The sequence below is a fragment of the Thunnus albacares genome, chromosome 19 (assembly GCF_914725855.1).
Source record: "Thunnus albacares chromosome 19, fThuAlb1.1, whole genome shotgun sequence".
NCBI classification, from domain to species: domain Eukaryota; kingdom Metazoa; phylum Chordata; class Actinopteri; order Scombriformes; family Scombridae; genus Thunnus; species Thunnus albacares.
In genome coordinates, this window is record NC_058124.1 from 15,110,458 (window position 1) to 15,124,325 (window position 13,868).

General features: G+C 43.3%; 1 protein-coding gene across 5 annotated transcripts in view; it reads right to left on the bottom strand.

The window, feature by feature from the left end:
• jarid2b (jumonji, AT rich interactive domain 2b) overlaps positions 1 to 13,868 on the bottom strand; it is a 107,007-nt gene that overhangs the window by 14,276 nt on the left and 78,863 nt on the right. For all 5 annotated transcript variants that reach the window (XM_044335142.1, XM_044335146.1, XM_044335144.1 and 2 more), the window contains 2 exons: positions 7,252 to 7,470; positions 3,336 to 3,580 (listed from right to left, as the gene is read on the bottom strand). In XM_044335142.1, coding sequence (XP_044191077.1) covers positions 3,336 to 3,580; positions 7,252 to 7,470 — 464 coding nt within the window. The remainder of the gene's footprint in view (positions 1 to 3,335; positions 3,581 to 7,251; positions 7,471 to 13,868) is intronic.

The window sequence follows — 13,868 nt, forward strand, 5'->3', positions numbered from 1 at the left end:
AAGAGGCAGGTGAGGAAGAGCTGGGGAGGGAAGGAGAGAAGAAAAGAAAAAGAAAGAAAGAAAGAAAGAAAGAAAGAAAGAAAGAAAGACAGAAAAAATAAAGAAAAAGAAAGACAGAAAGAAAGAAAGAAAGAAAGAAAATGGAAGTTCTCTCCTGCTCCACTGGCAAAGTGAATTCAAACAGAAATGAAAGGGACGATGAACAGAACAAGACAGACAATGAAGCCAAAGGGAAAAAATAGAACACACACACACACACACACACACACACACACACAGGCAAGCAGTCGGAGACTGGAGTGGATTTCGGTCGCACATGAGCCGGGGAAGGAGGGGAAGGGAGGGAGGGAGGGAAATGGAGGTGGGTCTAGATGACATCATGTGTTGCTATAGCCCAGCTGAGGCCTGGCAGGAAGATTTTTAACAGGCAACATCTGCAGGAGCCGTCCCTGAGAAGAAGAAGAAGAAGAAGAAGAAGAAGGGGGGGGGGGGGGGGGGGGGGGAGAGAAAGACAGACACAAGAAAAGGGGGGGGGGGGGGAGAGAAAGACAGACACAAGAAAAGGCCAGCCAGAGGATAGAAGAAGACAGGAGAAAGTTTAACCCTTGCAAAGCTCTGCTGAATGAGGGAAGCGAGCCGCAGAGGGGGATGTGCATGTATTATTCTGTTCCTCAAACACTTTTACACACACAAACACACATTCTTAATCACAAATGCTCACAGCCATATTTATACTTGACTTTGTCGGGATGATGAGGAAGCTCTAGCTCCCCCTAAGGTACTGCTAGTGCTGCTGACGTGCACCTGTTTCAAAATGCAACAACATATCAAAGCAACAAAGACACCACATGGGGGCCATGAGAAATGTGACTGTTCAGTTTTGGCTACTCTGTTTTCTCCAATGTGTTTCTGATGCAATAGCTTCCTGACAGTGAAGAAAACAAGGAGCAAGGTGAGAGGGAAAAAAAAACAACAAATAAAGAAAAATCTTGCAAACCCATTTCCTCACCATAACTGTCTCTATCTCCAGGAGAATGAAATACTGTAAACACAATTACTGCGGGTATATACTGTATTATCATGCATGACACAGCCCGACAGCGTATAACACATCCATCAAGTGTTACGCTGATGCTACGACACTCAACGGGTTAAATCTTATGCTGAACTATAAATCAATTCCGATGCCAGAGTCATTTACGGTGCGACCGCCAGAACACCTCGACTGGCGAGGCATAAATCCGGCTTAAGCCTTCTTTCCCCCCTCTGCTGTCTTATTATGGTGCGATGCAATGCGGCCCTGGGCAGGTTGACTTTTAAGCAGCTAGAGAAAGGTCACCATGGCCTGGCACTAATAATACACACGATGCGAAAGCCCTTCCACAAACTTACAGGGAGAGATTTACATACAGTCGCTATTACAAAAGAAGAGAGGGAAACACATTATGTAATCTTCAGTGAGCGCTTAATTCTTATTGGTATTCTGCTTTTTTTTTTTTTTTCTCTCCATGCTGTAGTAGCATGAGGGAGGTTAATTGAGGATGGATGAGGACAAAGGACAAACAACTAAACAAGAAAGTGCAGCCTTTTTCAAATGATGCCGAGTCGGCTAAATGGTTTGGCCCTACGCACCCCACCTGCGCTTGCTGCCGTGTACAGCTGCTTTGCTGACATCTCCGCTTTTGTTATTTAATTAAAATGGATGGAAACATATTGTTTTATAAAAAGGTCCCGTTACGGTGCGTGTATTTTGTTGATACAAGCTGCTATTAAATTAAGGAGAACTGAATCACGGTGAATTGAATTATGATAATGCCTTTACCCTTCGGTTTTACACACACAACCCTGAGTTCGTTTTACGACTACATAATCACTTAACCTTTTATATGGCTTAGCCTGTATTTTCACAGTTGGTCGTGTGTATAAGTGTGTATAAGTGTGTGTGTGTGTGTGTGTCCCGAACACACATGGTTAACACACATACTGTTCATGCTAATTGGAGGGAGAGTGAGGAAGGGAATAAAAAAAAAAAAAAAGCCCTAATCCTTCCAAATGATTGGAGCCATGTTGTCAAGGGCAAGATCCGTCTGTTTGACACAGGAGCAGGGAGACATAGAAAGTGGGAGCGTGAAGAGAAAATGAGTGAAAGCGACTTAGAGAGCTGGGGATATAAAGAGAGAAAGGTGGAATGAGAGTACAGGGGGGGGAAAAAACAAAATACACAGTATGAGAGGAATCAAAAGAATCATGCTGGGTGCCAACAGTGAATTGAAAGAGAGAGAGAGAGAGAGAGTAGAGGAAGAGCCATGGAACAAAGACTTGTGAGTAAGTGAGGCTGAAGTTTGTCTTGGCAGGCAGTCACTCTCATTGAGATTCATTGTTGGTTTTGCTGGACAATTCCAGCCACTTTAAAAAACCTGAAGCACATGCCTGAGTCTGCATCAGCAGCAGCCGATTACTACAACAACAACAACAACAACAACAACACTAGATAGAGGAATGGCGTTCACCAGAAAGGGAAAGGCAAGAGAGGTAATGGAGAAGAAGAAGACAAGAAAAGAAGGAAAAGGGAACAAGAAAGATGAAGAACGAGATGTTTCTTTTGATCAGCTAATGTGATCATAAAAACAGTAGCCTCCTAACTAAAGCAATCTCTAGCCCTTCTCCTCCTTCTCTTTCACTTCGTGAGGTTCCTTGAAACCTGCTAAGTGCCATGGAGAGGGAGGCAGGCTTTCACAGCCCCTAGCCAGCACTACTAAATATAGATGCAGTTGCGGCAGGCCAAAACACAATCATTACTCTACCAGACACAATGGATGGAGAAGAGAGGAGAGGAGAGAAAAGGAGAGGAAATAAGGAGATGGGAAATGCAAAAAAACTCAAAGGGAGACAATTGAGAATGCAAGGGAGAAGGGGAAACCAGCAATAAAAACAAAGTACAGGAGGGAGACAAGTAAGGCGCAGGAGTAGTTAGGAGAAATCACTAAGAGGAAGATAAAAAGAGGATGTGGCAAATAGGTAAATGCAGAAAAGAGTCAAGAGAGAGGGGGATTTCAAATGGGTTTAACAGCCAAACAAGCATGCTGCACCTTGAGCCTCTTCATACAGAATATTCCAGAGTATCTCCAATTGCACTACAGCTAATGCAAACCATTTACCTGCCATAGAAATTACTCTGTAGGAGAATACTTCACATTTTCCAAGCTCTCCTCTTCACCAGGGGGGAAGCTTTCATCCTCTCCCTCTGTCCTTTCCATGTGATATTTAACATATACAGCCCTGTCATCTTTTCTAAAGTCCACTGTGTTGTAATAGCTGGACGCTCTCGGCCATACCTGCTTGCGAAGCTCCTCGGCAGCTCTCCTCGGCGGCAGCCCGTTGGCTGAGCCTCGACCGCTGGCCATGGCCTGCTGCACCCTAGCGTGCTCCCGTGCCTCTGCCCGCTCGCTGCGCTCCCTCAGGAGGGGCGGAGGTGGAGGCGGAGGAGGTGGCAGTGGCGGGGCAGGCGCGTCCCTGCCGTGAGTCCCAGCCTTGGGCCTCGGACTCTCCCTTGTCCCTGCTTTACCGTGGCTGTTGAACACTGGAGGGGGGAGAAGAGAGAAACAGGAGTTTTTTTGATTCTAAATTAATGAGATAGCATATCAAATACATTTTCAAGCCCCACAGTGCAAGGAGATTTGAAATATACCCCAATGAATTTAGTAAAAGTGTTTTTAAAGTACATTGATGTGGAAATTTGACTAGATTTTTTTTCCCCCAAGTGAGTTTTTTTTTTTTAACAAAACTCAATGAGGCAGCGATATTATACTATTTTTTTCACTTGTGATAATTGTTGATGATAATGACAAGCTAACTGGTTTTAGTTAGCATGAATCAGGCATGTCTTCAACATGAAGATCATAAAAAGGTCTTCCTCTTAGTGTTAGGGCAGCAACAGGACAGGACATTCACTCTTGAGACTCAGGAATGTACTGAGTCATATATGTACATATTTTATAAATGTTAAATAAGTTCTTAAACCTACTATATATTCTCGACTTGCATAAAAAATGTAGCTATGCTATTTAGCTATGCTAAAAAAACAAGACACTGTGGAAAGTTCCTATCAGGTATCAAGGCTCAAACACCATTTACAGGACATATACTATGCTATTTCAGGCTACCGACTACCTATGCCAATGCCAATATGTGTACTCTCAATACCCCCCCTGTAGTGCAGAATGGCTTATAAACCCCTGGCACCAAACCTCAACGACCAAGTGGAAAAGCCCACGCAAACATTGGAATGACAGGCTTTTGGCTAACATATAGCCCCCAATCAGTAAAATATGCATGATTTAAGGGCCGCATGAAAACGTCTTTATGCTACATCTCAATGAACCTGTTCAAAATGGACGCGGACTACATCAACCCCCAGGGATGATGCTAAGCAAGTCGAACAGGAGCGGCGCAATTAACATACACGTTCAATAGCTCTCTCTTCAACTTTTATGGGGCAATTTAACGTTTCACAGAGCCTTAATATCAACAGGATGTATGGAAAGAATGACAGGAGGCACAAACTACGGGTGCAAACACACAGAGCATTTACGGTACATGTAGAGTGAAAAGCAAGGCGCATGTTGTTAGACGATCCGTATGTACAGTTTTGAACATTAGTTCATGTTTCTGTCTGCAGAAATGTGTATGCGTGTGTTATACGGTATGTGTGTATCCACTCATAACCACAAGTGAGCGTCTGCTGGTCTCTTGGGCCCCTAGCTCAGTGAAAAATGAGGGAAATCTTGACATTTTGAGAAGTGAGCTAAGCAAGAAACGGAGCCCAATAAAAGCTGTTTAATTTAGCTATGTCAACATGGCACACGGCCGAGAGAGAGGGAGAGAGAGAGAGAAGTAGAGACGGAGCGCTGATGAATAGTCTACAATGTAGGGCCTTTCCTGTCTCTCTTTACCTCCCAGAATAAAATGTTTCTCTCTCCTTTGCTAATTCTATTTCTCCTTCTGTTTCCCCCACCGCCCTCCCCCCCCCCTCCTCCTCCCTAAGAGCCCATATAACCCTGCTCCTGCTGGAGAGTGGCCCACACTGCATATTAAAGTGTCACGTTTGACACCAATCTTAATACCGCAAAATGTACTGAGGTGTGTGTGTGTGTGTGTGTGTGTGCCTGATATCCAACACACAGCATCAACACATCTCAACACTAGAGCAATGACCCAGTCTTGACTGTGCGTGCGGACACCTACGTATGTACACAATCACCCGTTTCGTTGTCCTTAACCCCCCTCATCTCTATTGTCCCCTACAAAGTATATCTGCCTATTTCCCCTTTATCTATTTATTTAGCATATCACAGTGAAGGCGCCAAGCTGCTTTGCAAACAGTGTTGGTATATGAGATAAGACAGGAGACTAAGCTGTCCTCATGCACACAACAAGCCTGGATTTGTTCAAACAGGTTTCACTATCCTACTGTTCGTGCTCCTTATATCACAGTTTATGTTTCAGGCTGTAGCTACAGATGTAAGAATGAGAGAAAAGTATCTGTGTGTGTGTGTTGGGGGTAGGTACAGCCGGTGAAGTATACACAAAAGGCAGTGCACAGTTCTCCCAGAGTTCAATGCGAGCAAATCTATGGACCTCTCTCTCTCCCTCTCTCTTCTCTCTTAATCCCACCAGTCTCTCTGCTGTCTCTCGCCTCCTCCACATTCCACTTGAGAGGATGACAGAGGAAAGAGCTGAGCAAAGCATTCACCTTTTGAACCTTTCTGGCGGCAATTCTACAGACTAGAAAGGGAGGGAGAGGGAGAGAGAGTCAGGGAGGGTGGAGAGGAGGAACTCCGGCCCTTGTTTGACGGGGAAACGCCTGGCCGGAAGGATTGTATGTCTCCGAAGTCTGCCAGAGAGGGAGGGCCTTCAGGTTAAAACTGTTCTCTCTACTGCTCTGTCAAAAAGTAGATTCAATACTACACAATGGATACAACAAACACATAATGTGTTATTGTAAAGAAAAATAGTACAGGAAAGAAATATTTTGGAGTATATGTTTTATCTTATACACTGCAAAAAAAAACAAATAAAAAAAACAACTCATCAAGTAATTTTTATTCATCACTGAGCCCTGAAACTCACTTTCCTAGTGGAAAAAATTGCCTCTGCAGTGATAATAAACAAATGATTTGTTTCCAGAATTTTTTTTATAAATCAAGTGTGTAATTCTTCTAATTAAGTGTAATTCTTCTCAGAGAAAAATGACTTCATAAGATGGAGACTTCTGCAATGTTACGTGTTTTTTTATGCATCATTGTGTGTCAGTCCTTGCTCACAGGCTCGATTGCATCCTTACAATTTCCTAAATGGTGTGCACAAGTGTGTGTATGTGCATTCATCCGAATGTCTATGTGCCCCAAGGGTTGTACTGTACATTGCGTTGTATGCGTGTGTGTGTGCGTGTGTGTGTGTGTGTCGAGGGCCTAGGCCAGCTGTTGCAGTGCGTGCATAAACACCTTGTTAGGGCTTAGCAAGTTAAGTGTTAATTGGGGTGGAAAAAGCCGATGCGCTGCTCTGCTATCCCTTGTGACTTACCCCGTCTCTGCAGTGGAAAAAAAAAAGAGGGCAAACTTAGGAAATTGCTCTCGTGCATGTGCACACTCACTCAAAGACATGCACTAGACTCATTCTGTGCTTCTGTTTGGCCCGAGTTTTTCTCTCTCTCTCTCTCTGCTGCATCCCTCCATCTTTCACTCTCTGTGTGTGAATCTTTTTTCCGAACCGGATTTTTCCACTCCTCTCTAGTTATTCCCCCGGTGCATCATCATTCATTCGCCTCCTTCTTCTTTTCCTCTCACCTGCCTATCCATCACTATCTCTTCCTCAGTTTCCCCCTCTATTCCTCCTCCTCCTCTCTCGCTTTCATCCCCTACACACAGCACTCCTGCACCTCTTTTCTCTAACATTTCTTTCTTCCATCCTTCTCATCCCTCATTCAAGGCAAGATCTCTGTGGCCCTGTAGACCAATTGGAGACAGTCCCCTCTTTCCCTCCTGCAAAGCCACAAAACTGTGCCTATTCATGAGTGACTGCATTTCCCATCAAACCCTGAGAATTTGTTGAGAAGAAGATAACTTAACACTCTACATGGGGGGGGGAAGTGAGAGTGCAATGTGTGAAGACAGGAGAAAATGTGTTGGTAATAAAAAAAAAAAAAAAAAAAAAAAAGGCCTGCTTTGTTCTGAGCTCCAGTCTCGTCCTTACCGTGCCCATTGAGTGGCTGCCTGGCGGGGAGCTTGCCCTTGCGGGGTGTCGAGTGGCAGGAGGAGGAGGCTGAGGCTTGGCTGCTGCTCGCCCCACCGTGGGAGTGAGTACCACCTCCGTTCCTCACCTCCTCCTCCTCCTCCTCCTCGTCCTCCTCTAGGTCCTCCTCCTCCTGGGAGCTTCCAAAGTAGGCCATGTTGCTGGGCAGGGCCGATGAACCTGAGTGCAGAGAGGTGGAGGAAAGGAAGAGAAAGGGACAGAGAGAGGAAGATGAATAATAAAGAGGCAGGAGGGGGGGTAGGGAGGAAGGAGAGAAAGGAAAAGAAAAGAGAAAAATGACTATTAGAAATAAGAAAAAGGCACTGAAAAACACAACTGTACACAACACAAAAGTCTGTCACCAAGATGTTCCCCTATTTAAACAGAATACACCTTATTTTTGAGACCACCAGCCGTCCGCATATGGAAAAAATATTTCCTCTTTTCTTATTCTAATCTCAGACCTTACACATGAATCAACATAAATATGTAAGCGGTGAAATATTAATGTAAAAATAGAAGTTGCTCAAGGGTTTGTGAATAATGGTGATTGTGCTGCTGTTTTTCATCTGTTATTATCCCAGTTGGTGGCCTATTGATGCTTTGTAAACTGCTCTGCACATAAGCGGCTCCATTGTTACATTCACTCACACACTAAAACGCACAAACATGACATGCGCGGCACAGTGTGAAAAAAAAACTGATTTACAATAGGATGACTGTTCTTTTTTAACAGCGTTTGCACTTCGAATCAAGCTAAACCTCTATCGTGTTTTGAACCACTTCGTAAATCTCACGTTTAATAAGCTTTGTCTATGGAGTTATCATTTATAAACTGACCTAAAATTACTGCCTTTTGTTTCTGGTGTTTTATATTTCAATATTTTGCAAATGCCTATGCAATATAACAGCCCGTCTTCCCACAGAGACTCCCCTATGTTGACATTTTTACTGAGACATACAGTATATACTGTACATGTGCTCAAATATGTAACTCTGTAAAAGAGTTACTTAAAAACCAGGGAGTATCTCTCTCGCGTTGGTGAGCTAATCCCAAATCTGCCTCTTTCACTTCCAAACAGGATTACTGTCAATCTCTCCCCCTAGTGGAGAAGAAAACTGACATCCTCTCTCTCTTTCCTTTTTCTGCCTCATTCAATCGTTTTCATTGTCATCTCTGAGAAATCTAGCTCAATATATGCTGGGAGGTGGTAAATGGTGTTTGGCAGTTGATGGCCTATAATGTTACCTCAGTTAGCTGAAGGTAGACACACACACACTCATTCTCATAAAAAGGTCATAAAGCCCAAAGCTATGTTATTAAACCTCATAATGTTGCCCTCGTAAATCAGTGTGCAAACAGTTGGTTCGGCCATACAGATGCAGGAATAAAAAATGAGGCTCGCGGAGTACAATATCACCCCATTGTGTGTTTCAAGAAACATAAAAATCAGTGGGTTTGTGGTTCAAGGTGTACAGTGGACTCATGCCAAGGAGCAGCTTTTGCAGGGCTGGTATGAAGAGCACTTTTGCAACCATTATTCCTCCCTACTATATATACACAATCTATTTGTTATTTCTGGCCGTGTACTGCTGAGAGATAAATGAAAGAAATGCAGCCTGTGTGTGTGTGTGTGTGTGTGTGTGTGTGACCTTGAAAGCATAGAAAAGGTGGGCACTTAGTAAAGTAATCCTAAATGTGTACAACTAGGCTTGGTGAACTCGTGCATGTATGCTTGTGATTGTGGATTTATAGTCAACACCAATGTGTGGTTATGCAACAGCCTCATAGATCTGATTAAATCTGGCTGTTTATGAGCAGGAAACAGTGGATTTTATGAAGTTGTGAGTCCTTTATGACTTAATCGATTGCATGGCATGAGTGACTACTGTGGTTTTTATTACTCTTTAAGGGGCCACTGTGTTTAAAAGGGCATTAATGGGCAGCAATGCATGATTATATGTCAATTAAAATATTGTTAAGCCTCTGAAAAAAAAAAGCCTGAATTCAACAGGCCTGCATTAAGCTTTACAGAGTGGTTAAAATTACACAGTGTGAAAGTTAGCAAAGCCAATTATTTAATTAGCATACTTGTTTTGGAGGGTGAAGAATACTTATCTTAGATTTTACACATTTGATATGTTATTAAGTGACCTAATTAAAATATAGAGATAACACAAGTGTGAGGGCACCAAAATACACAAGTACACAAGGGCTATGTGTTATACATATTAGAACAAGACAAGACAAGACTGCCTCAGTGTGTTAGAGGTCTCTAGTTGGGCAGTAGCTCAAAGATAAAGAAGAATGTGCTCATTCATCAGCTCATCAATGTGAATTATTGTTTAGTAACCAGCTTTGTGTAATCAATATCTGTGCAATGTGACACATAGATACACATTGTACACATTTGCGGCATCAGTGGACAATAGAGCTCATTTGTGTATAGGAGGATACACTCTACACTTAAATGACACCATGACAAAGCCTGGGCTTTCCAAATGACAAAGGAGAACACATGCATGACTTAACTGGTGCTGACCAGTACCACACAGACAAGACTACTGAGGTATTCCTCGTGTAATAGCCTCTACGGTGCAGAATAACACTGCTCTAATCATACTAGTTCAGTTTGGCTGCTCACTGTCAAAAAAGTATCAAAAGATTGACAATTTCCTTAATTCAAGACTCCTTAAGGCAACTGAAGCATGAAAGCCAAAAAAAAAATCCCTACCAAGAAAACAACTTCTGAAATGACATTGATTTGATAGATACACTTCATCTTTTGAATGTAGATTCATTTTTTATTTTAAGTGCACTAACTTTTATTGCCCAGTCGGGGCTCCAGTGTTACCGCATGTCATCACATTTTTTTGAAAGCCTAGTTTAAATATCACACTCATATTAAATCTTTTCCAAACACTAAAAAAAAACTAGATCCTGGTAATAATAAATCTTGTTTTGCCTTGGAACACACTTTTAACACCGCAGCTCTGCCAGTTTCTTATTATCTCCTCAGAGAGCTGAAAAAGGGAAAAAAATCTGTAGTGGCAGCAGATTCTCTAAACAGATAACATTGTAGTTTTACCTGCTCTTTAACTCCTGAAGGAGATCTGTAGGGCAAAAAGTAACTGCTCAACAACAGTGAAGTGTGGTTTTTACATAATCCACGCATGGTAAGGCCTGTTTCTCTGCAGGCAGAGACAGATTTTTCACACTGCACCTGGTTGAAAGAAGCTCTGATATTGTTATGTTGTGGTTTCTTGCTTTATAGCATCTGAAGAAGGATGTAGACAGTTAGAACATTTGCAGCAGCGCCACTTTGTAACAGAATACAATTTTCTGGCTTTTAACCAGTGGATCGGGCCTCAAGGTTTGGGTGAGTGCACATGCATGGGCAGCACAAACTAACAGATTAAAAAAAAGCCACACACACGCACACGCACGTATGCACCTAAATACAAACACGCAGCACAGACACCTCGTTTATCTTGGCGACAGAGCAAATGCTCCTCTCTTAGACCAAACAAACAGAACGAGGCGGCGCACACACTGGCCCAATCAGCTTCTAATGACTCGCTTCATTAGTTAAATGGCTGTAATTTACTGCCCTGAACAGGGGTCAGCAGGCCAATGGCAAACAGACCACGGGGGCACCGGGGGGCAGATATGGAGGGAGGAGTGTGTGTTTGTTTGTTTGGGGAGTGTAGGGTAGCGGAGACGAAGGCGTGAAAATGTTCAAAAACAGTGGAGGAAGCGTGCGCGTGTGTGTATGTGACCTTTTACAGTACTTCTATCTTTCTGGAAAACAGGTTGAGAGGGTTGGAAAGTCCTGTTAAGATAATTGTTGATTATGGATTAAAAACTATGGAGAGGACGACAGACACGACTGACTGTGAAAGTGAGAGAAAAAAATACTGAAAAAATATTTTTTAAGCTGCAGAAAGAAGCTGAATAGTAGAAGACGAGAACCAGACGACAGACAGACACTGATGTCAAAACGGCACAGCTGTATCATCTAATATCAGATATTCATATAGAGCCCCAAAACAAGCCTGTCAAGGGGTTTGGAGAGAGGGTGAGAGGAAAGAAAAGATAGAATACACAAAGAAAGACACACAAAGCCAGACAGCCTTCTGACCACTGGCATCTTGACTACAGGAGTGGCAGCAATACTTCTGGGGCCGATACCAGAGATTTACAGCCCCCCCCCCTCCATCTCTGGCACAGATACCCCGAATCCATCAGCTCCTAGAAAACGCACACATGAATACACATATACACAGTGGAAAAAACACAACCCAGACCTTCTCCAAGATCTCCAACAGGGCTTGAGCCCAATCCCCCAATTACACCAGCTTTTCATCCACCTCATTCCAACCGCAGACAAATCATAATTAGGTCTGAAAGAGTCTATTAGGATTGTCATTTTTAACGGGGCTCTGGGGTAAGGGGAGGGGAGGGTGGGGGGGGGGCATAATTACAAACCCTCCATTCTCTGGCTACCCTTCTTTTGTCCCCTTAACTGGAACTGAAACAATGAGGACAATTTAAATAGTCAATCAGGAGGGTTTAGCTGCCATGGGGACATGTGGACGTGCAGACTTAGAACAAAGTGCCGCATGTGCACACAGGAAGTATAACTGCTGTTTTTAAGGGAAGCTCAAAGAGGGAGAAAAATGTACGTTGTCTGGCAAGGAGAGGAAAAGTTATCTGCTACAGCTGAGCTCTGCCAAAACTTCATCAGTCACTGATGGAGAAAAAGAGAGAGAGAGAGAGAGACTGAGAGAGGATTAGGGATTACTTCTCCAATTGACATTCCTTGATGTCAGCAAAACCATTAACCCCACAAACAGCGGCTCTGCTCTTGGAGGAGAATGCAGAATGGGTCGGTGTTGCACCAACAACTTCTGCGCGGCGTCGTGAGTGACAAGAAACTCTACACAAACCGTTTCCAGGCTTTAATCAAATAGCAATCACAATGAGAGAGAAAAGTACCTTATCCCTAAGGGAAATTCAGCTGTCACAGCAGCGATGCACTTGAGAGACGCACCAGTAGCTGTCGGACTCGAGATCCTATTCCCAGGAGTGGAAATGCGCCTTCAGTTAAGCGAGATTCTCAGACAATAAAAATACCATCACACAAAATCAATTCTAACATCTATCTGGCTATAAAAGATAGAGGTCTCAACACTATTTCCATGATTGGCAGTCTTTTCTTCAAAGCCAGATGTGAAAAAAAAAAATCTCTTGTGTAATCACATACTGGGAATCAGAGGTCTTTGGTTCACTAGGTCAGAGCTGGGAGGTTATGTAAGCAGAGCGGAGAAGTTGGCCTCACTGAACTTGAGAGAGAGAGAGAGAGAGAGACAGAGACAGAGAGAGAGAGAGAGAGGGAGAGGGAGGCACAACACTGGGGCTGGCAGGCATGCAAGAGGGCCCAGGGGGCAAAGAGGTAAACACAGCAGTGGTGCACATATACACTGGCATACTGGCACACAGAAACACTCACATACACACACACACACACACACAAAAAAAATAACACTCCTAGAAATGAGTCTTACATAACATGCAAAGAGTGTGTGTGTGTGTGTGTGTGTGACAGTTATTCATTTACTCCCTAATCTATTCTTATCTCATCTATGTCATTGTGGATACTATGCGTGTGTGTGTGTGTGTGTGTGAGTGTATTTGTGCGTCACTGAGAACAAACTTAAGTAAATAACTTTTTTTCCCCAATGCATAAAAAAATTACTGGATGACAAATATTCCTGATATTCTTTCTTGAATATTTTTAAGATGAATGCTTGCTCAAAAATGTTAAGTAAAGGTCAGAAAGCAACTAGTGTAATGCCGTACACTCTTAGATATTAAATCTTACATTCATGATGGGAACCATTCCTGACAGACATCTCAAATTCAGGTATCTCAATTTGAAATTAAATGAGTCCATAATACTGCTTCATTCTCTTCTACTCAGTGCTGCCCCCAGCCTGCCAGCAGCACCAGTGCAGCCTCTAGGTTACCAGAGGCAGACAGGGCCAGAGGCAGACTGTCTGGCTACCACCCAAATGGCTTTCTCCATGGATATAAACAGCCCAACTACAGGCCTGGACCACACATAAACACCATTCTGAGAACACAGGCAAGGACTGAACACTCCAGCTTGTGTGCGAGGGTGTGTGTGTGTGTGTGTGTGTGCAAGGGTGTGTGTGTGTGTGTATATGTGATCGCAGGAGAAAAGAGATGAGAGAAGAAGTGAGGCAAATCCAGTGTATAGGCTCTAGACAGTGTGGGTGGTGAGCATACATGGTGTGCATCCTTCTATACAGTAGACAGAAATCTTGTTTTTCACTTTTCTGTCCAGTTACTCCCACGTTGCATCAGAATAATCAGGCACCCCTGCTCCCATCCTGGATGGAGGGGGGCGGGGAGGGGGGAGCGTAAAAATAACTTTTCCTTGGATTCAGCAACAACCGCCCCACCACCAACCGATTCATTACCGTGGAAAAAAAAAAAAAAAAATCCCAAAAGAATGTGATAAAGAATGTTGTCACTAAGAAAGTCAGATTTG